Source organism: Lepisosteus oculatus, chromosome 23 (assembly GCF_040954835.1).
Source record: "Lepisosteus oculatus isolate fLepOcu1 chromosome 23, fLepOcu1.hap2, whole genome shotgun sequence".
Lineage (NCBI taxonomy): Eukaryota > Metazoa > Chordata > Actinopteri > Semionotiformes > Lepisosteidae > Lepisosteus > Lepisosteus oculatus.
The window spans coordinates 13,453,503-13,476,206 of record NC_090718.1 but is presented as its reverse complement, the minus strand read 5'-3'; the positions used below and the strand labels follow the sequence as shown (position 1 = coordinate 13,476,206).

The following is a 22,704-nucleotide window of genomic DNA, read 5'->3' as shown; positions in this document are numbered from 1 at the left end:
GAAATCAGTGTAAACTGATTTATAATCCCTAAATATCACACTTTACAAATCTGTTTTTTTTTTAATTCAGTAAGTACTCCCCCATGTTTGAATGACAGAATAGCAGTGAAACTCCCAGATATTTGGTCCTTCAGAAGGAATTTCCAAGTTCACTGGTGCTATTCTAAAAGATCCAGCCTCCAGCCTCCTACTGGTTCATCACTGAAGAAATTAGCCTCATGACAGTATATCAAATGCTAAAGTGATGCCTATTTAGTATGTTTTTAACACATTCAATATTTCAGAGACCAGTATTTTTTTTTAAGGCCAATGATTGATCACATCTTTTTCTACATCATAGCATTAGGTGTTGAGTATAATTATACTAAATTCTTAATGAAGGAGAAAGCATACGAGAATTGAATAATGCATAACAAAGAATAAGGGACTTTTTTTCCCTTTTGATTAAAAACAAACATTTCTGATTAAACTATATGGGGAATATGCACAGATAATGTCTTTTAAATTGTTTCAGGATACAGTAAAACTTTAGACACAACATTCATGTTTGAGGGTGCTCAGGATGTTTCAGCTGCAAAATGCAAAATGGAGGCAGAGAGATGTTTCCAAAAAGCTTACATGAAAGACCATGGGAAATGGCTGAAATGGACTTCTCCATTATAGAAAACTGAAATTCTAAAAATAACATTGGTGTGCTGTAAACAAAATATATTTTATACATATTTTAGTTAAACAGTTATTGAAAAGTTGATTTCTGGATTATATTAGATTTCACAAGCTCTTCAAAAGGTTTCGAAGGGCTTTGCATTCGAAGAAATGTTAATTACACGTCATGCTCTTCTTTACATTTTCCAACATATGTTTTATTTAGTTATTCACTGGAAAGTAGCCCAGTGCATTCTGGCATTTACCAAATGTCATCAAGTGCACTGATGGTAAATTATCTGTGTATACTACTGAGAAATCTCATCTGTCATGCATGTCAATGCATTATAGTTATTAAGGGCCCAGCTCTTTGGAATTCACTAGCCTTTAAATTGTACACAAAGATGATAAGATCTTTGCAGATACCCTAAACAGCAAAACTGCATTAAAATTGTAGCTTTTTATCCACAAATAACTGCATTGATTTAATATTATTGTCAAAGAACGGAGTCAGTACAGAATGCATTACAGCAATGAAATGTTTCAGCTTAGTGATAATGACTAAGGTGTTATCTCTTTTTTCATTAGTTCACCTTTGCATTTTGTTGTGTATCATTATGATGGTGGTGGTGATCCGAGTTGCAGCAGTATTGAAAAGCCACTGACCTGGAGGCCGACATGTTTCTGCAGATACACCTGTCAGAGCGACATGTCAGAATTAATACTTGGTTAATGAAATGAGGATATTTTCCTTATAAGCAAAAATGACACTACAACAAAGAAGTAAAATAAGTGAGTGCAGTAATAGGAATTATGATTTTTATCGTGTTTTTTTAGTGCTATAAAGAAAAAAGAAAAAAAAGGCAGGCTTTTATTTTCATGTTATGTAAAAAAAAAACATCTTTCTCTGATGCAATATTTCTTTTTAAAACAATGAAATATTTACTAGCAATGTTTAGAAAAATTAGTTTGTGTATAACACACACCAATAAAAACCTACAGTAAACCCATATGGTAAAACTGTAATGGGTAAATTCTGCAATTACAAATGTGCATTTCTGTTGAGAATTGAGCTGTGGGGGGTTCTGATCTAAAGCGTAATAAATTAATAACAGACAGATGTTTCTGAATTAGCTTTCTTCTACTACAGTTGACTTTAAACAAATGATAGCAAGGGAAGCATTGTATGTGCAATTGCTCAGAAGCTATGGAAAGCTAGACTTTTGCAGGATATTGACACTTCTCTCAAGAGTCCAGCTAGTGTTTGGATCACTGCACACTGATTTCATTGGGAAAAAAGGAATCCAGGACAACTACAGCGGCCACATCATCTTGTGAAGCGATTCTCTTCAATGATTCAGTAAAAACCCATGTTGAACAACACTCTGCTCTGCTACTGACTTGATGGGACTCATTAGTGGAGCTATCAATGTAAAGACAAAAAGGCACACCTGCGAGTATATCATTAAAGCAATTACCTTCCCAAAGAGACACCGGACTGCCACATTTTGCACTAAATGTGTTTTAAAGTGAGCTCAGATTCTAGTAGTATTAGCAAAAAGTGAATGCAATATACATATACCATTTTAAATAAACAAATTGGACTTTCAGGCAATCTCACTCAAAGCAGAGATTATTTTTCTATCTGGCATCAGCCAGTATGTCAAAGGAATCTGAGTGTTTCTGAGAATTTTGGGCTTTTTACTGAACGAAAGCACAATTTTCACCTGTTACCCCACTGTGGCACTGTGGATGAGATTAGGAACCACTGAATGTTAGGGTGAAAGTGAGTGCCAGGCTATCAATTTAGGAAGCACAGGAATGCATGATGCACACAACACGATTAGACAGGTTGTTCCCATACAGTGGGCTCATGTGTTGCCGTGCTTAATTGAGTCGAACTTTAGTGGTATACATACAGTATGAAATTCCAATGACAGACGCCGGGTGCTCCCAGGTAGCTTAACCAGGAAGGGCACTTAAATGTCCCAGCTCGAACCTGGGGCGCTCCTTCAGTTAACTGGGGATGGGGTTCTCCCACAACCGGCGGAGCCGCTCTCCGCCAAGCGAAGCTGCCCCTTCCGCAGGGCACTGAGGGGCAGGTCTGATCGCCAGGGGCTGCGGGGGGGCGTGGCGTGTCAGCGGGCGATGCGAGCGGCCCACGCTCTCCCCTGTGCCAGCGCAGGAGGAGTAGACATGAGCTGCGCTGGGGGCTGGGAAGCCAAGATAACTGCTGACGCCAACCTGAACTCTCCGTGCTGAGCTAAGCCATTTCACAGTCTTCAGATGGATCCCTTGTAAGATATAAAAGTTACTATCTATCTCTACAGCGCAGATGGATACATACAGGAAGATAAACACAAAAAAAGAGCTACGATCCATCACTGGTAACACCGCTCTACACACACAGTCGAAAGCCTCACAGTTCTCTGTCCAGACGATGACGAAGATGTAATGTTAATGCTTGTGGTCTTCACCACACTCAAGAACACAGAAGGGACCCTGGCAAACAGGGCACTAACACATAGAAGACTTTTTTTTTCTTTTTATCTTTGTATTTTTTTTCCCCAAATATACAGAGCATAGCATCATAGATTCACAGACTAATACAATTAGAGAACTTTGTATTTTGTAATACACTGTTTGAAAGTAGTGGTTTACTTTTTTTTTTGTTCTGTGCAAGTTTTCAATTTGACTGTACATAGATGCGGGTTATCACTCATTTGCACTTTTTGTTTTGCTTTAAGATAATGGAGAGATGAATCATTCTTAATTAATAATACTTTAAAAGTATTTTTAAGTGGTCTCACACCGCTGATGATGCAGGGGGTGGGCTTGTTATCCTTGCATTGACAGCAGACTTGACTGTACAGTGACACACTTCGGGGAGCGCACACACACTAGGCCACACACAGCAGGCCCAGTAAAGGCCAGCATGGTCGCTGGGCCCTGAACATAAGTAAGAAAAACAACGTTTCAGGTTTCGGAAACTGTAAACCACACATTTCAGGAAGTGCAGTGTGTTGATAAAGTGCTAGTGTTTAGCATGAAGCTTAAAAATGAAAAGTTACTCCTTTATACAAAACATTTTATAGGCTTTTCACTGCAATTAAGTAGCCAGTTCACGAAAAGGTAATGAATTTATCAAGAAAAACAATACTGCAACAATTATTGTTTGAAACCTGCTTCCCCAAGAAACAGTCTCTCTTTGTGTGATAACAGTAGAGCAGTACAACTGTACAGCTGTACATACTGTACTGAGGAACAGCACAGTACAGCTGCACATACTGAGGGATACCGCAGTACATCTGTATATACAACAGTACAGCTGCACATACTGAGGGATACCGCAGTACATCTGTATATACAACAGTACAGCTGCACATACTGAGGGATACCACTGTACTGTAAATGATCTTATTTTATGATGTGCCCTTGGAGTACAACAATGCTGTGCTTTTTATTATAGAAAACTCAGTGACGTTTTATGATGCAAAACTTACATAATCAATCATGTATTATCTACCACTTTGAATATCATGTCTCCAGTGAGACTTTATTATAAATATTCATCCATTTTATTTCCTGCAGACGTACAGCACGGTTGTTCGGGGATGGAGAGCAACACAGTGCATTGAGAACACAGCAAAAGAACTAAATTACATCAGAAACACCACACAACTGGGGGATTTGCAAGACCTTAGCAGATAAGAACTTTTCAGGGAACACTGCACAATCTGTTAAGAGTGATGGGAAAAGGGAAACTTATTTAATGGTTTGGTATATATGTATAGGGAGTTTTTTTTTTAATTTTCCTTCCGATCTTCAAAAAAAGCAAACACATATACTGTATTTTAAAATACTGGACTACAATATGAAACCGACTTGAGGGAGTTATAGAAAAGAGGTTGGCTTTGGTAAAAGGGCAAAAGATTTTGCGCCGGAAGGATTAATTTACCTGACTATGGTGTATAAAAGTAATAGGCGGGTTTCCTCTATACTTCTTTGTTCTGCCTGTACTGTTGCAGCTATTCAAGAGCAGTTGTTATAAAAGGAGTGAGTCCATAATTTGCATGGAGCAAGGATTAAACCAGCTTTTAAAGAGCCATGGATGTCCTCATTTAGTTAAGAGGGTACGAGCAGAGCAGCAGTCTGATGGGTCCCCAAGGGTTTTGCTCTCTCTAGTAGATTGGGTTTTAGAATGAAAAATGCATCTTCCTCTCCACTGGCGATAGAAGAAATCACGGTCTTGCTAACAACGGAATAAGGTGCTTACACCAAACTTTAGCTGGTGCGCGAACCATTCCAACAAGGCTACATTATATGTAGTCAAGCCACCGGGTAGAGAGACTATTTCAAAGCACTTGAGACAACTCATAGTGACACAGTGACAGACTGCAGCCACCGGATATCACCAGGTCTCCTTCCAACGGGAAGCACGTTTGAAAGGACAAAACAGCACTTCAAAGTGCAGACAACCTCAGCTGCCGACATACAGAGCAGGAAAGGAAATGTTTTTGATTGTCTCTACCATGATCATTAAATTGATTTTTTTTTCTAAAATATAAAATGACTAAAAAAATGTACAGAAAGTATCTGAGAGTTATATACACCAGACAAAGCTCTCAGACATTACATCCATTGAAACAAACCCTTTCATATCATTCTACTAATGGATTTGACCCCATAATGCAACTAAATAAAAGTCAGACTTTACCACCGATATATAAAACCCATTGAAAAGTCTTGAATAGATATATATATATAAAGTGCATTGAGCAGTAATTCACTCCTTTGTCACTTCTGTTTTTAAAAATGGAGGCTTTTAACACAAGGGATTGTCAACATTTCTCCAAAGGTGACATGGTGTTAGCAACTACAGGGACGACTGGGAACATTCCTCTCCTGGTCCAGTGAAGAGAAGGTTAGGATAGGTTTGCTACAGTCAACAGTTTTGTCAGATTTCTAATGACCAAAAACAACTAGAAGCAAAATATAGGGACTTAAATTCTACAGCAAGAAATTTAAGGAGAAATCAGATACTTTTACAGAGAACTCAGAACATTGACATTTTCTTGTTCTCACCTGAAGATTACACTGTTTTTGGTTTTTCAGACTTTCGAAACTCCTGCAAGACTCCTCCGCATACACATCACATTTTGTTCAAATGCACGAATCAGGGGGGGTTGCAGGTGGTCTTCTCACCACACTGAAATGACAGGCACCAATGACAATTTCAGACGGAAGCACGCTGCCAATCCATCATTTTTATTGAAGCTTGAGATCGTACGGATTGTCATTTTGACACAATCATTATATGCTTAAAAAAAGCTTTGTTACACGTAACCATTTAAGTTTCAAATGTGATGACCGGATTTTGAAAACGGTGTCTTTCTGAAGAAGGACCAGTTTTTCTGCTCTGTGATGCTGGCGATGATACAGACAGGTGGGGCTGGAGCAGCTGCACTAAAGGAGGAGCTTGTTACAGATTTTGTTTGTACAGAAACCACAGCAGACATGTAAAGTGACTCACTGCACTCCAATCAGGTCATGAGCTTGACGGATAGCGTGGTTCTGATACTTCAGTTCAAACGGTATTCTAACATTTACAACATCACAAGAAGTATTAGACCTGTCACTGTAATTTTATAATTGAAAGGCAAATAAATAAGCAAACTCCCCTGTTTCCCTTGATGACTCTGTCACAATCACTGGGCACTGCATATTGCCTGCGAACCTTTTGATTCAGCTCTGCACTGTTTGTGGTAGCTGGAAACACAAACTGCTTTAATAAGACTATAGTCTCTACAAAGTCATCATCGTGTCCACATCAAATCTATTGTTTCAAATTAAATCAGTTTACAGTGGAATTCAACAGGCTCCGCAGGTCTTGACCACTTCATTTTCATCCATTTAGCAGATTACAGATGAGCTCAAGAATAGTTCACAAGTAATAGTGAACACACTCATTACTCCAGTGACACAACGGACTTAGGCAGAGAAAACTGTTTCCCAATAAATTATAAAGACACTACACCAAACTATATACATATACACTCCCTATATAACCCTTAATTCAGTAGGCTGACTGTGGGGAAAAAGCTTGGCTCACGAAACTAAAATGTAAACAAGACTGTGCCTAGTAAGGACAGAACCATCTGGGTCACATGAGTGAAAGTCTGAATATCAGCTGTTAGGTCCCCTGTTGTCCTGCGAAACGAGACTTCACATCCCAGATGTGGGCATGGTCTGCTCTCCGTTTGTCCTGAGCCTTACAGTGTTGCACTCCCATTATCCTAGACCCAGTGCCTCTATAGCTAGTAAAGGATTTCAGAGCTATCCCATTTTATTCTTTCTGTTTCATCTGTGAGTTTATGTGCCATGTCAGCAAAGAACAGAGAACAGTATGGGAAGAATCTCCTCTTTGTGCCTCAGAAAGGGGCCTGAAACAGAATGGTTTAAAGATGGAAAACTGCATCTAGAGAGATGTGAAACTTCAAAAGCAGTGTTCTTTCTTGCCTTGCAAACCTGTGTGTGGGAATCCTGTGGCTCTGTGCATTTAACTCTTTTTTTCCCCTCTGTCTTCTGTAGAAGGCGAAATCAAATCACATATAGTGTGCAGTCAAATTCCCAAAAAGATGAACTGAAAAAAATACTAGACAGCATTTTAAATGAAAGCAATACTACATAGTATTTTACACCAACATTTCTTTAGCTGTGGGTTGCAACCTCTCTGCATTATTAACCACTGACATTTGTTTCAAAACGAGGCACACAATTTTCCTCCCGTCCCACTATCCTGTATTCTTTGTAGATTTTCACAGAGCAGGACTGAAGAAACAGTCAAGCACTACTTGTCCGTTTGCACGTCTACAAACAAAAACAGTTTGGAAGCTGGATGCTAACAGCTTGAATGGAGCCACCGGGCAGTAAAGTTTAATAATCCAGGCCGGAAAACCACATCTTTTCTGTGACAAGAATGCTGTGAACCATCTACTTTTTTTTTGTGCTTCAAAATGCAATGGTCAGTAGAATTTAAGCTCATAAGAGCTAATGTGTAATGAAAATAGGTGTGTTTTTTCCTCTGAAATCCTGGGATTATTCCTTCGCACGCCCAGTTGGGGTAAAATTGCAGACCCGCTAATGCTCTCTAGCAGCTGTCATGCTGAACACTCCTAGCAGACACTCGGCACTTGCCGTTCCCAGCGAAGGTGAGCTGAGGCTTGGGGGAAGCCGCCCGAGACGTTTTCCGCGGGCCGCGGGACTGCAGCGCGCACCTCACTGGCTGCTCAGAAGCACGAGGAGGTAGAGCTCTCGCCGGGGACGGACTGGGCTGGGAATCGGGTACGAGGACACAGGAAGGCTTGCGAATGAGGGGAGGCCGTTCAGGCCATCCCAGCTCGCTCCGCTGACACAAGCCCGGATTTCCAGATCTTCAGGGCTCAGACGCCTCTCCTTAACGTAAGTAAACTATAAAAAGATCCTTTTTTTAAAAAAATGTGCTCTTAAGAAGTTTCCCCCATCCATTGCACCCCTGGGGTTTTTGCTTTCCCCAAGGGGTGAACCTACACCCTGCCACCATCCCTCCCCCTGCCCCCCCTCCTCTCCAGCGCCCCTCCCCCGGAGGTTAAACGTGGGTCTGCATGCGTTTCTGCAGGGGCCGCGTGAGGTCGGAGTTCTGGGAGGAGGACTGGGAGTAGTGGGAGGACGAGGAGGCGGAGGCCTTGCTGGCCTTGTCGAACTGCACGTAGCCGTCCTGCTTGCTGTAGCTGCTGACGCTGCTGTCGCACTGCGTGTCCAGGAAGGAGCTGGAGTCGCTCATGGAGCTGCGCTGGAACTCGCGCTCGCACAGCTCGATGGAGCTGCTGCCCATGCCCAGCACGAAGCGCTGGCTGTAGTCGTAGAGGCGGTTGGGCCCGGCGCCCAGCGTGGTGTAGATGTTGGTGAAGGACATGCCCGTGGGCACGCGCTGCTTGCCCATGGTGGCAGTGGTGGTGCTGCGCAGCTCGGTGGTCTGGGTGCCCGCCAGCGAGATGGTGGGGGTGGAGTGGTGCTCTTTAAACGTGTTGACGCTGTAGTACCCATTGGTGGGGTCCTTTCAGTTTTACAAACAAAAAACAAAACAAAAAAAAAAACAAGACAGAGGTTTCAATAATGTACAATTTGGTCCAGGATGATTTTCATAAGGGGACAGGTGGACTGGTTTACAAAGCTGTTTCCACGTGGTCAAACCTTTTCTACGAAGATTTCGAGAATCTTTCGCGTGTAACCCCTCTGTCCGGAACAAGCAGGCTCAAGCATGAACAAGCACCCAAACCAACCACATCACAAACAAGCAGAATCACCTAATAAAATGGAAAAAGCAGTCTACAAACTACGAAGATGCTCATGTTCCACAAACTCGAGTTTATACATATTGGTTATATATTGTTTAAGCTTAATAACACGTATAGATTTGCTGTAATCGACTGAACTTTCGTTGTCGAGTTCTAAAGGATTTGGGGGATTTGCCTGTTCCAGTATAGTACCAGCGTTTAGGGGAGGTGCTTCAAATGTTTCTCTGTGCATGAGAAAACAACACATTTCCGATTTATATTATGCTTTGGATAACTTAAACCACGTCAAGGTCAAACTGGCATTAATTAAAGCCAGGAAGCCAAGTAAATAAAGAGACAAGAGCTTCAGGCTCCAAGCAAAACAGGAATTAAACGGCTTAACAGTGTGAGACATTCATCCCGCACATAAACCTAGGAATCCTGTTATCAGCTAATTAGACAAAGCCTTGACAATTCAGAACTAAGCACAATATACAGTAAGTGAACAAATCCCAAAAGTTCACTATTTCTTCAAATGTGTTTATTTTCAAAATCCCAGAAGTTGTGCAGCTGATTTTCTGGGTGACCCATTTTGTGCAGTATTCTCATAAAAAAAGAAATCAGTTTGCAGTTCGGAGGGTGTTTGTTTCACAGATCCTTTGCTCTGCACGTGCGCACAGTACACAAAAAATGATTCCCTTGTCAAGCCTGCTGTGGTCTGTGTCTGGTGATATTGCTCATTGTTGCTACAAAGCAGTCTACCAAGGAACAGCTATAAAAGAGATAGATGTCATTCGTGCTCTAGGATCTCGGGGGTGTGATGTTAATCACTGAAAGTTGACATAACTATGACAAGCTAAAAAAACTATCATTATTCCCGCTGATACTTCACAAATTATGGAGCACATGAAAGCATGTTAGGAAGCAGGAGGCGCATGGAGAGACTCGGGATAAGGATGCAAAGTTCAGGGGGGATCAAAACAGAAAACGATATTATAAAAAGCAGCGGTGCGCATCGTCAGCAAAATCAAAACCAGGGGATGAAAGCAGACACCGGGAGGAGGAGAAGAAAGACAACGCAGACGCAGGATCACCGTTTCGGTTCCAATTCCCTTCAACACACTTCATTGCCTTTTTTTTTTAACTTTAAAGTGCAAAAGAAAAAAAAAACTGACAAGAAGAATAGTTTTGTCAACTGTAAAATTTTTTGTTTTTTTTTTTAAGATGAGAATGAGAAAGTCTTTTGGTCTTCTGTTTTTTTTTTTCAGAATGCAAAGGAGTTAAGCAATGTAACAAGTTCTCCACGATGTAGGCAACCCAAACTTTATGAACTTCTTCACTCATTTAATTGAGGTATTAACATACCTGAAAACCAGGGGGTTCTTTTAGTTAAAGAGACCTCATACTGAATCTGAGCACTTATTTCACATACGCCGTCTCCCTGCCAGTCCCAGAAAACACCACCGTGCATCAATCACTGTGGGGCACTGATTGATCTTGAAGTAGGGGATGCGTGCAGCTTTGAAAGCTTGGCTGTCGTGACAAAACCAACCCGAACAATTACAAATCCGCAATCCCGGGTTGAACCAGTGAACCTTTAGAGTATTTAAAAAAAATAGATTTTCTAAAATTATGTGACAGCCACAGAAAATGGCAGAAAGCCATAGTCGTACATCAGCATCAGATGACACCAGTGAAGGGTAAAAACAACATAAATAGACGGAGCTTGAAAAGTACTTTTCAGTACTTTTTCAAAAGTACATTCAAAGCAGCAGGAGCTTCTGGCCCACTCCTGGGAAGACGCAATCCAGCACATTTTATAAATCACCATGAAATTACCAATTAACAAAGAGAATTTCACTGTGATTGATCAAACAGGTGATTCATTAAATTGAGTATTTTGGCAGTTGCTTAGGATCAAAATCTTGATGATCTTTCAGCCATTCAGGGATCTAAACAAATGTTTATGTTATGTTGTTTTTATCAGAATACTTGCTTAATTCACTGAAAATGTGCCTGTCTTTTGAAGTAGGATGACCTACTGTATGAGTAAATCTGGGCTTTTGTGAGTTTTGCCCCTTTTTTTACCATCCCAGTGCTGATGCTACAATATTTCTAAATCAGAAGACATCTTAGCCTTAATATGTATTGTGGCATTTTGTAGCATGTAAACCACATTAGCCTAATGAAAACACTTTCTCATTGTAAAACAGCCAATGTCCAGACCCATTTTTCCAGCATGGTATTTATTAGAGCATTTCTTTAAGGGTGATGTGTGACACAGCCAGGGGCTGAACCTGCAACCCTCTGGGCTGGAGTCCAGAATCTGCGGCACTACTCTGCGCTGCAGCCTTTTGTCAATTACTGAGTCTAAAGCAATTACCAATTTATAATTTTTCCAAAGGTAATTTATAATAAAAGGTCGTAAAAAGTAGAACTGAGTGCTTTTTGAATTAGAAATGCTTTGAAAGAGCCTGTATCAGAGTTGAGTGTTGGTTGTCTTGTACGTTTTTTACAACACTTGTATTCCTCCTATGAAGTCTAATTACATGTAATCCTGTTACAAGACCTTTTGAATGTGTTTGTTAGTCGGGTTTAGGGCCCAACATCCTTTATTTGGACATGCTTGATTTCTTGCTCTGTTCAAAATCCTCCCATGCAGGATGAACACTGGCATGGTGTCACGCAGATCTTCAAAGACTTAACTGCCTGACAGGAAATCCTCTGCACTTACTTTTCACTTCATAGCTGAGTCACTGCAAGTGTTTTGCATAGCTGAGTGAGTGATCACCGAAAGTATAGGAAAAGCAATTAAGGACATGAATGGGAAATTATTGGTTTTGGTTGAATAGATCAGCTCTGTGCATTTCTATCTCTGTTTTAAGCTCCTTAATTGCAGAAACTTTATTTAAAAAGAGAAAAAAATATTTAAACTGTGCTTTACTGAGGTGTAAATAATGAATATTGCAATAAATTATATGCCATTTTCCTAACCAGAAAGGAACTCCATTAACTACTTCCCAATTCAACATGACATCAATTATCATTTTCACAGTTCTGATTCACTCTGATTTTCATCAATCCTCTCATTAAAGAGAAAAAACAAACAGGGTGAGGAGATGGATGTGTCAAGCGGTGTGGAAACACGCAGCGGGCTGGCGCAACGGACTCGATTTTCTATCAAAACCCCAGTAAGTCCTGGAGAGCATGGGACCTGCGTGACTTCCACTCTCCGAGACGGGTAAAACCATTCGACTTTTTTTTTTCTTTGGTCCAAAAACTGCTATTTCCGTAGCGAACTACTGTAACAAACGGGGAAAAAAAGGGTCATTGGGAACATGGGGCATTGCACTCTGTGAAAAAGAATGTCTGCTGCCAGTGTGATCTGTGATGTATAGAGGGCTCTCGTTCTGGAGAAGTTACCGTGAGGGCAAGCGATTTAAAAAACTCTTTTGTTTGAACACGGCGGGTCAAGGGGGTCTAGAGTACCCAGCGTGTGCGGTTTCCTCAGCCCCAGCACTCACCTTGATGTGCTGGTACTCCTTCTCCTCCTCCTGCAGGACCTCCAGTTGCTTCAGGACTGACTCCTGCTGGAACTCTCCTCTCTCGATCTGGGGAGAAGGGGGGGGCGGGGGGGGGGTGTTGGTATCGTCCATACAATTTAAGAAACATGAAATACTTTCTGGACTAGCAGAAAACATGCTTCTCGTGCGTATCGCACTGCTTTACTGGCTATGATGTGGCCTGGAGAGGCGCAAATCACAATGGCAGTGGGATTACAGAGAGGAAACCATCATCTTCGCACCTGGAATAGCTTTGTGTCCGGATCTAAGAGCGAATCTGGGCCAGCACTCACAGCAGAGGTCCGCCGAGAGGCATTTTTGCGGGCTCAGTGTATGGTACAACGATACCTCGCAAGCACTTCCTTAATTGCAGGTTTCCCGATGTATGAATACGTGTGATTTTAAAACGGGCATTTCAATGACTCAATTTCCTGGCAAAGGGACGGCACACTGACGAACCATCACACGTGTGCGGAAGAGCCTTCTGTGGCACCGAACGCCACAGCCCTCTGCTATTATCAGAGTGTCACCTCCGTTTCCCTTTCCAAACGTCAGCGGATGCGAATCTGACAGGTTCCCATCTTCGCCTGCAGCCATTCCCCCTTGGATTATGATCCGTTAAGATATCATCAGATCACCAAGGCTACACATGGCTGGCTCTGATCCTCCCAGGAAAATCAGCTTGATTGCTAAATATAGCTGGTGCCATACTCAAACAAACCCTGATATTCCAGAGCGCTGTGCATTATTCATAGGGACGATCTAAGTGGAGATTATTATTAGCAGTAGTATATGCAGTACAAATAATTTGCATAAATTATATTAAGATGTTTAACTCCTCATTCAATGACATTTGAAGCACAGAGAATGATCTGGGAGTCATCCCAGCGTCAAGGTGCATGAGGCAGGAAAACACGTACCATGAGCTGTTTGATGGCTGCGTGCTCCTCTGTCTCCCGAGCGGCGCTGTGGTCTTTGTGCACAATTTCTACCCGGATGTCATTCTTTGCAGAAACCACACCTTTCAGGTCTGAAAAGAACAGGAACATACAGTATATTTAACTACTGTACCTACGACACCATTTTGTCTTCCCACAATGCCCTGTGTTATCCAGAGCAGGGCTTTACAAAATTTTCGAATTGAAAGACTCCATTAAACAAAAATAATCAAAATTCGAATACTGTGTGATTAAATATAAAATCATACCTACAGTAAGTCGCCAATTATTACCGATACTGCATCTACTGGTTATGTGATCCTTAAAAAGAGAACTGCAGCTGAATAGAGCCAATTCTTGTGTAGTCAGACCACTGAGTGTTGACTGTGCGCATTGCGTGACTGAGGAAAACATATTTTTTTATTTAAGGGCAGCTCTTGCAAAACCTCAGAAGAACCACTGGTGTCTCTGAATTGCAACTGAAGATCCCAGGGCCCCAATTTTAATGTGCGCATTCCTGAAGAACTTTAAAGTTATGTCTTTCTTAGTACTTGAACTTACATCTGGAAGTGTCACCTACTGACAAATTTCTGAAACTCACTAGAAGATCAGTCAAAGGTTTGCTTGAACCTTTTTTGCAGGGTTTCAGGGCCAGGAGGCACTCGCACAGCATTATTGATCCGGACCCCATTGATATAAGGGGGTTTCTACTTTAAGGCTTTAGGCATATGGAAGGAACGAAACAAACAAACAAATCACCAGCAGTGTTACGCATGAATACATTTTGTGCATTAAATATCCTTTGCTTAACAGATTTAAGACAAAAGGCACATGCACTTATAGCCGAAGCACCATATAATTCCGAAAACATAGAAATGAGAAGCGTGTGTTTTTATTCAAGGAAACTGGCCAACAACACTTACTCCTCTGGGAGCGGGTGCAGCAGAAAGCGCCAATGGTCGCCATGAGAACAATGAAGGCGACGAACGCCCCGACCGCGACGCCAATGATGACCGCCATGGGGAGCGACTCTGTGGAGAAAACAGCGCCTTCTACAATCACACACCCCAGAGCATCACACTTCACAGGTGCAAAATACATGTACAGATATAGCTTGAAAACACAATACCTCTAATACTCCCTGTAGTAAACATTTTGGCTACAATATAGCTTAAATCAGGAGGAACTCAACCCAGTCATTGTTATGCCAGAGTACAATAACACTTGTTCAGCAATTGCTCAATTAAGATTTCAATGAAAGAAACAGTGGTTCTTAAGGGCTGAGGAATGGTTTGATTTTTTTTTTTAAATGATCTCATTACCTCACAATGATCTAAATTACCAAATGAAACTATCTCTGATAGAACACATCACCTGTGTGACTTCATTGGATCACAATGAAGGTGTTCCAGGCGTTCAGGAACTGGGGCTCTCCCGGACCAGGGTTGGCGACTCTGGGTCTCAAATATCTATTATTTCTAATTTTGTGGCATTTTTCACATGAAAGCACTGCCTTTTTGTGTCCAGTATATTACTTGAGGTCACCCACATCCCTGCAGCGGACAGCTCTCCCCAGGTGTAAAGAGAAGTAGAGTTCTCGAACCTTGGCTCCCACCTTGTTCCTTGAGTCTAATGATTTCGGTGTCAGAGCCGAAGCTGTTCCAGGCGGTGCAGTTGTAGATGGTCTGGAAGTCCGCCCGGACGATGTTGCTGATGGTCAGTGTGGAGATGACCCCTTCCTCAGTACTGACCGTCTCCACCGTGTAGCGGCCGGATGTGCCTGACTCTAGCACGTTCTCCTTCCAGGACCAGGCCTGAGAGGGAGCATGGAGGCCATTACAAGGACGGGTTGAGAATCCCCAAACGTTCTAACGGTAGTAACCAAGGAACCAAAGAAAATCGCGCACCGCAGATGTAATGTGCACTCTAGTGTTGAACAAATCCTGTGAGACAGCACAAGGCTAGACTACTTTGATTTTCAGATTGTATTTTTGCTCTGCCTTTAAAACACAAAACGTTTTGCTTTACTTACAGTATACACAGTGTATACTGTATATTCTTTCTCATCGTACACGTACATTTCTTATTTGTTAATATATTCATGTTCACGACTGAAAATATTTTTCCCTTTGTGAGCATTACAGCTCTGAATGCCTTCATTGTGACAGGTAGTTAAAGGTGGAAAATTAAATAGAGAAAATACGCTAATCAAAAAGAAACTGGAGATGTACCAAGCTTATCTAAGTCTTCATTTAGGTGCGCCTCAGGTAATCAGCGATACTGCCATTAGTAGTCTGGATACGGGCACACCTCAAACACCATCACCTCCACAACTCTAAACCACAGGGAATTAGTGTGGCTATCCATGAGGTCCAAAATATACCGTTCTTCCAAATCCCTGGCAAAGCATTTGTGAAAATGCACTCATTTTTCAAATGAAATCCCTGTTTCTGTTGCAATTTTACAATTTATGCCTATAACAATACACCTGTACTCTGTACACCAGAAAATAATCAGCAACGTGGTTAAATATTTATTTTCTTCACTCTGTAATTGAGAAACGATTCCAATTAAAGCCTTGGGATCTCCTTTTGTCCTTGTATTTGCATGATGTAGTAGAAAACGTTTCTGCAGGCAATGCTGTAATGCTAAAAAAACAACATGAGTCCCAGAACGTTATGATCGGAGCACTGGGGAGCTGGTCTCTTGACTCAAATCTCAAATCCAAGATGATAGATACTGTACATTCTTCAGCAAAGTATTCTACCTTGAGTGCTCCAACAAAATTAGAAGGGAGCCACAATTCAATTATTTTACATACAGTATATAACATCCAGTATGTTTATGTACAGGCATAGCTTGATCCTGTAAAAACCAATTTCACAATTTTCTCTACAAAGAAGCGTGCAAATCTATACCCATTTTTCGAAAAATGTTTTCACTGTAACAAATTCTTTCACTTTTGACCATCCTGTTGTAGACAAAGGAATACACTTCATTGCATTTTACATCATCAATCAAGGTTTCATTGAAGAAAAAGGTCACCTGAACTATTTGTTCAGTCGCTTTTTAAACTACTTTAAATCCCACTGCTACTGTGGAATGTAAACATCATTTAACGTATGGAAACAATAACAATGAATTAACCTTGGTGAATTATAAATAATAATACCATTTTCACTGTAAGGCTGATAAGTTTGAAAATGATTGAGCTATTTTTCAGGAATTCAGAAACCAATGGGAGGGATTCGAATATAAACCAGTGGGAATTCATTTTAATTTTTGCATTTGTCTTACGAACAGTCAGGCGAAAGAAACATTAGTATCTGTGCCTGTATTTAAAAAGAAGGTTGCAGCAGGAAAAAAACAAAAAACAAAACAAGTGGATTATTAAGAATGCCGACAATAACAACAATAACGGGTTGTCAAAGGCGAAGCTGGGGCCCTGGAAAGGCGATGGCTCGAAGAGACTCACTATTCTGTCGGGAGGCGGCGTGCTGCGGATGAAGCACTTGATCTGGCCCTTCTCTCCGTGCAGCGCGTGCTGGGTCTGGGTGCTGGAGATGATGGGCGGGCCTGCAACAGGAAGAGCTGGGCATCAGCACGGGCGTCGCTGGGCACACCCGCGCCGCGCTCTCACGGCCGGCCTTCACCTCCGAGAGCGCACCAGGAAATACCCCCACCCGGGCTCAGTCCATCAGGTGTGGAGGCTTGTTTGTACTGCTCGTGAGCCCGCTCTTGTAAAGACAGACAGGACCCTCCGCACGCACGCACGCACGCACGCACGCACGCACGCACGCACGCTCACGTTCAGACGCTGCAAACAAGCATGGACGCCTTGCCCAGCCGCCTTCGGGAATCGATTAAGACGGCATCGTTGTCGGGGCGCAGGCTAGCTTTCCATCACTGCTTCCGTCGTAGTGGGTGGGGGGGGGAGCAGAGAAGAAAAATAAAAGAAAAGCATTTGATAGTATGGAAGGAAAAAACCTCTGTGAACCTCACTTCTCCCCCGCTGTCGCTCGGTCGCTCTTGCACGGCGACCCCCGACTGCGCAGCCCGTCAGTCCTGTCTGCAGCGCCAAACCTACCGCGGTCTAAGCACTGACCAGCTCGCTCACTCGGCCGGCCACGTCCAGGAACACAAGCGCCTCCGTGGTCTCTTTGCCGGGCCCGACACCCCACTGGGGTCCCAACTGCGACGGCTGAGGGGCACTTATGACCCACAGTAGAGCATGAAGGAAGCCGGGGAAGGCCTGGCTGAGCTCGCACCCCCCTCCCCATCTCTCTAACCACTCATAATTGCAGTTTATTAGCAGTCTCTAATTAAAATAAATTTGCATTTTAATGAGAATCTGACAGCCGGTGTCTCCGTGTGTGACTACCAGGACATGTACCGAGACCAAAGGCCGACCTGGTGCAAGGCTCACTGCATACAAATGTGGCGTGGCGCAAATTAGTCATGTTGTAACCCATCTCTCCGCTCTCGACATGCGGGGCTTCTCAACCTTCGATAGGCAGAGGGAACGAGGGCTTTTCGAGGGTTTTTCGGCAGATTTATTCCGATGAATCTCCCCCGGGGTGGCAAGGTAAACGCAAGGCCCCCCGAAACAAATCTCACTCCAGATCACAGCAGCAAACGAGGAATTTTAATTAGATGGTTTTATCGTCCTGGCTGTATGTGGAGCCATTTCCCTCCATAGAAACCCTTGATAACTTTCTGTTACACGCAGGGGAAACATGATGAAGGGGCTGTGTGCGCTTGCTACTTTTCCCTTTCGATTAGCTTCATTTGCAGTTCTCAAGGAAAATCGCAAGAGCCACTGGGAGCTCGGCATACTGCAGCAGCTGTCTGGTGCAGATCTGCAAATGGTGGAGGCAAGCCCCACTTTTAATGAGTTGACATCGGCCTGGTCCCCGTCTATTAACGCCACTCGGACACGACACCGGAGGCACCGGAGCCACTCTGGACAAGGCCAGGGAAAGAGGGGAGGAGGTCGGGGACCAGGGATCAGATCTTGCGAGGGACAATCTATCCCGCCCTGTACATCCTCGGCAGGCTGGAGGACATGGACACAACCGCAGAGAGGAAACGCAAACTGCACACACGCAGGCCATGAAAAGAGACGAGAGCCCAACCTAGGACCACGGAAAACCCAGGACCGTGTCTTCTACTCTAGCAGCAGATATTACCGCAAAGACTGGACCGTGGGTCATCTGTATTCCTGTTTTTTTTTTTTTTTTTACACTTGCAGTAATACACCCATCCAGGCTTTAACTATGATTTTTTACTGTGCCTAGCAGCAGGCTTGCGGTACTTTGTTTTGAAAAAACAAACTGAAGTGAGAGAAATACATTTAAGAATTGTTTAAAAAATAACTTCTGTTTGTTACAGAACTTCATTCACAATAAAAAACAACGGCTATGTGATCGCTATTTATCAGTTTTCCTATAGTTGAATGGTATTTCTGAGCTGGGTTATTCCATTACGTGGCCATCACAACCTGTTTTTCCCACAATGCATCTCCCAGAAATGATCTAACTGTTTGGCTTTGCTGGTGAAAACAAAGTTGCATATTTATGCCAAAATCAAGGGCATTGTCTACACTGCTATCCTAAAAAGATAAATGATGAACCCTATGGGGTTTCTGATGGCATAGGAGCAACTTTCTGGCCATTATCGCACTCCTATCTCCCCGGGCTGCTTGACAAATTGCATCTGATTTCTCAGCACACATAAGGAATGCATACAAACCAAAACAAAGCAATATGTATCCATTAGTGGTTTCTACATAAACTGCTCTTCCTGCTAGCTATTTAATTTTAATTAAATTACGGCCCTCCCTGGGGAACGCTGTGAGTCTCTAATCTGTTCTGGTACACCGTGGAGACTGGTGCCATGTGCTGGGGAAAAAGACAGAGAGGAAAGTAAACCATTCTAACGCCGTGCTGGCGCTCAGACTGAAGGTCTAGTCGTCAGTCAGAAACGGCAAGCTGTTCTGGGATCCTTCAGGACCACCCAGGGCCCTGCACTAGCAGAGAGGGCGGCTCCTACAGAGACGGGCTCCCAGACCTCCTGATCGCGTTGGGTCTGCAGAGAGCTGAGAGCTGCTCACAGGAATGTCACATCCACTGACAGGCGGAAAGGCCGTCACTGGAAAGCATTTCTTCTTTGTCTTTTCTCTTCACACATTAGTTTTAACCACTACAGAGAGGTTGTTAAAACCCCCTGGAAATACCTCATTTGCATAATGTTACAAAACTCTCAAATGTTACAAAAACAAGTTGTTGTTTTTTTTTCCTGAAATTGTGCTTAACGGTTAAAAGACAGAACAGGCCCAAGAATTCTTTATAGCAGAACTCTGAGACACGGCCACACACATAACCAACCCTTCACTGAAATCTGACTCCATTTAAATGTTCAAGAAACAGAGGACAGCCTCATGCAGAAATGCCATGTGAAGCGTTTTCATGTCGGTGAGCTTTTGGAGAATCTGGGAATATAAGGAGATAAGGATGGCAAGTTCTGAGACAGCACAAATGCCACAAGACTAGATTTAGGTTTTGAATTTGCCTTGGTCATTATTCAGTGACATTTCTTTTAATAGTGTAGCCAATAATTCACATTGACACACTCCTTTAGCACACTTTAAATAGACTGAAAGATAAAGAGACACTTTACAGATTAATGTATTCCAGATTGAAAGCCATTGCGATTATAATTCTTAATATCAAGCAATCATAATGAAGAGGTTTGTCTGAAACTGCTGATTTCATAGAATTTCTGCACATTCATTAGTCAGTCATTGCCTGTGCCTCTACTACTTCTGAATTCTTTGCAATTTAAATAAGTATTGTATACAATGTCTTGTATTTAACACAGATTTCTTGAAATACCGAAATACTGAGCTTTAAAGTGCCTGTTTTTTTATGTAACGTTATCAATTTATGCTATTCTTTTGCATATACAGATACATTTTACAGTATCCTTGTTTCTTTCAGCATTTTAGACAAAAGCAATAGAACATGACACTTCAAATAGATGACTGAACACCAACATGAAATCCAAACTGTTCTACTTTGGTCTGTACGTGTTTCCAGTAAAGGAAACAGTAGCTGTACTACACAGAAGCAAATAGGACCAAACATAACCATGATCTGATCTGTATTTAAGCAAATGCTGACATTTTATTTCCATTCCATAATTATTTCCATTATTTCCAAGACAACCAAAGCTTTAGTACATGAAAGTTAGACTGTTTTAAAGTCTCAAGTAGCTACAGTAGAAACATCCAAAATCCTTTGATTAAAAAAAAAAATCTATTTCACATTGAACCTTCTAATGCACTGCGTCCTCCTTAAAATCAATGTTCTAAAATGAAGCTGTGGCTTAAAACGGGGATTACGGAAAGAGCTGAGAAGGTGAGAGACCTTATTTTTTTCTTATTTTCTTATCCAAAGTGACTTAAATTTGCACCCGTTTATACAGAGCGGTATTTTCCCCGGATTTGGACCCACGGCCTCCCCGTTACGGGTCCAGAGCCCCGAGTTTCCCCACTGTTCGCCTCAGTCAAACACGGAGGCAGTGTGGCACAGCCGAGCAGTTCACCAGACGCTTGAAATCAGTGCCCTGTTGCCCTCCTGACATGACATGCCCACACTGGGGGCTACCCTTGGCTCTGTCCCAGTGGGTGAATGGAGTAAACCCGACTGTGAACTGACCATTTTCAAACGTTTTCATATCGCATCCCTCCACATCTCCCTGCACTTCCTGATGATTGTACTTTATCACACATCCTTCTGCTCAGCCCACGCTACACAGCACGACACACATCTACAAGAACATCAGTCTGCTTTTCTGTCACCCCTTGCCTCAAATCAACCTGGCTACGAAAAGAAGGACATACTGTAAGAAGGTCTGAAAACGAGAGATAAGAGGAGACTATTCAAATCAAGCACATCCAGGTTTCATCCAAGGATCTCACCCAGCCACTTCCAGAAGGAAAACAAGGTTTCCACTACGACAGCACAGCTCGTTGTTCCAGACTCCCACAGCCCTTTGTGTAAAGAAGTGCCTCTTTTTGTCCCCAGAGACCGCGTGTATAACAAAACAAGCGAAGCATTGGGCACGCCAGTCGCCACAGCTCTGCCCCTTGAGCAGCAGCGGGTGAGGGCGGCTTACCGTTCACGGTGAGCGACACCTCCTTCTCGTCGGCGCCCACCCGGGGGACCACGGCGCGGCAGACGTACTTCCCAGCATCCTCCTGCCTCACCGCCTTCAGCGTCAGGATGTTCTCGTTGCTCAGCACCTGCAGGGATGCAAGTGGAGGAGGTTATGGCAAAAGGGCAGCCGGGACACACCGCCTATTGACACAAGGCCCGTTGTGCCACTGTGAACTCTTTATTAAATATTAAAATCCAATTTAGAGGGAGCTTTGCAGAAAGTGACACCACTGATTCAAAAACATGTTTTCAGATGAGGAACTGCCGGACAGAATTAAGACATGATTGAGAATCTGCAGCTCATTCCTAGCCAGCGCACGAGTCCTCTCGCCTTAAGCAGATTGCATTTCTTTCACATATCGGGCTTGCAGCTGCTGGTGCCTCGTAAGACCTGCAAAACCAGCGCCGCTGGTATTAATAGGATTTTGGGGGTGCGTGACCCCAATTTTTTTTCCCTTTCAACTGCTTAAATGTTATTCTCGTTTAACACTTACAATATACATGTGCATAATCTGGATATAGAATTATTCAAAATAATTACTTTTCTCCTCTCTTACATGGTACTATCTTTGACTTCTGCCAAGAGAAGGCCTCTTGCAGCGCTTGCTGAAAACTAAGCTGTAGATATAAATGTAGGCTTTTCTATAAAGATCACTTCCAATTAAGGTAAGTAACTTAAAAGTGTCCCGAGTGTTAAGACTGACAATTATACTGCCATCCTGCAAGAGCAGCGTGTTTTATTACTCTATGCTGCATTTGGAGATGCAGTTTGAGAGCAACTGTTCCAACCTACAGTAATTTACATACAGTATTACATATGGAGAAACAGCCTTGTTATGAGCCAGGCATCAATGATGTGTGGAAAACGGCTACAATTAACCTTAAAAAAAGCCAATTAGTAACTGTGACTGAGCAATCAAAGTGAACAAGTCAAACGCGAGGGTACTTCATTCAATCTGGAAATGTCATCAAGATCACTACCACCTCGACGATCTATCTGCACTGGAAGATCAACGTTGTGGTA

General features: G+C 42.6%; 1 protein-coding gene across 3 annotated transcripts in view; it reads right to left on the bottom strand.

Moving 5' to 3' along the window:
• Window positions 1-5,892: 5,892 nt before the first annotated feature.
• LOC102687316 (kirre like nephrin family adhesion molecule 3) overlaps window positions 5,893-22,704 on the bottom strand; it is a 186,896-nt gene continuing 170,084 nt past the window's right edge. For 2 of the 3 annotated variants that reach the window (XM_015337526.2, XM_015337524.2), the window contains 7 exons: window positions 21,640-21,766; window positions 16,937-17,037; window positions 15,065-15,275; window positions 14,385-14,492; window positions 13,444-13,553; window positions 12,485-12,571; window positions 5,893-8,740 (listed from right to left, as the gene is read on the bottom strand). In XM_015337526.2, the coding sequence (XP_015193012.1) occupies window positions 8,273-8,740; window positions 12,485-12,571; window positions 13,444-13,553; window positions 14,385-14,492; window positions 15,065-15,275; window positions 16,937-17,037; window positions 21,640-21,766 (1,212 nt within the window). In that variant the 3' untranslated portion in view covers window positions 5,893-8,272. The remainder of the gene's footprint in view (window positions 8,741-12,484; window positions 12,572-13,443; window positions 13,554-14,384; window positions 14,493-15,064; window positions 15,276-16,936; window positions 17,038-21,639; window positions 21,767-22,704) is intronic. The other variant, XM_015337525.2, reaches the window with a different exon arrangement.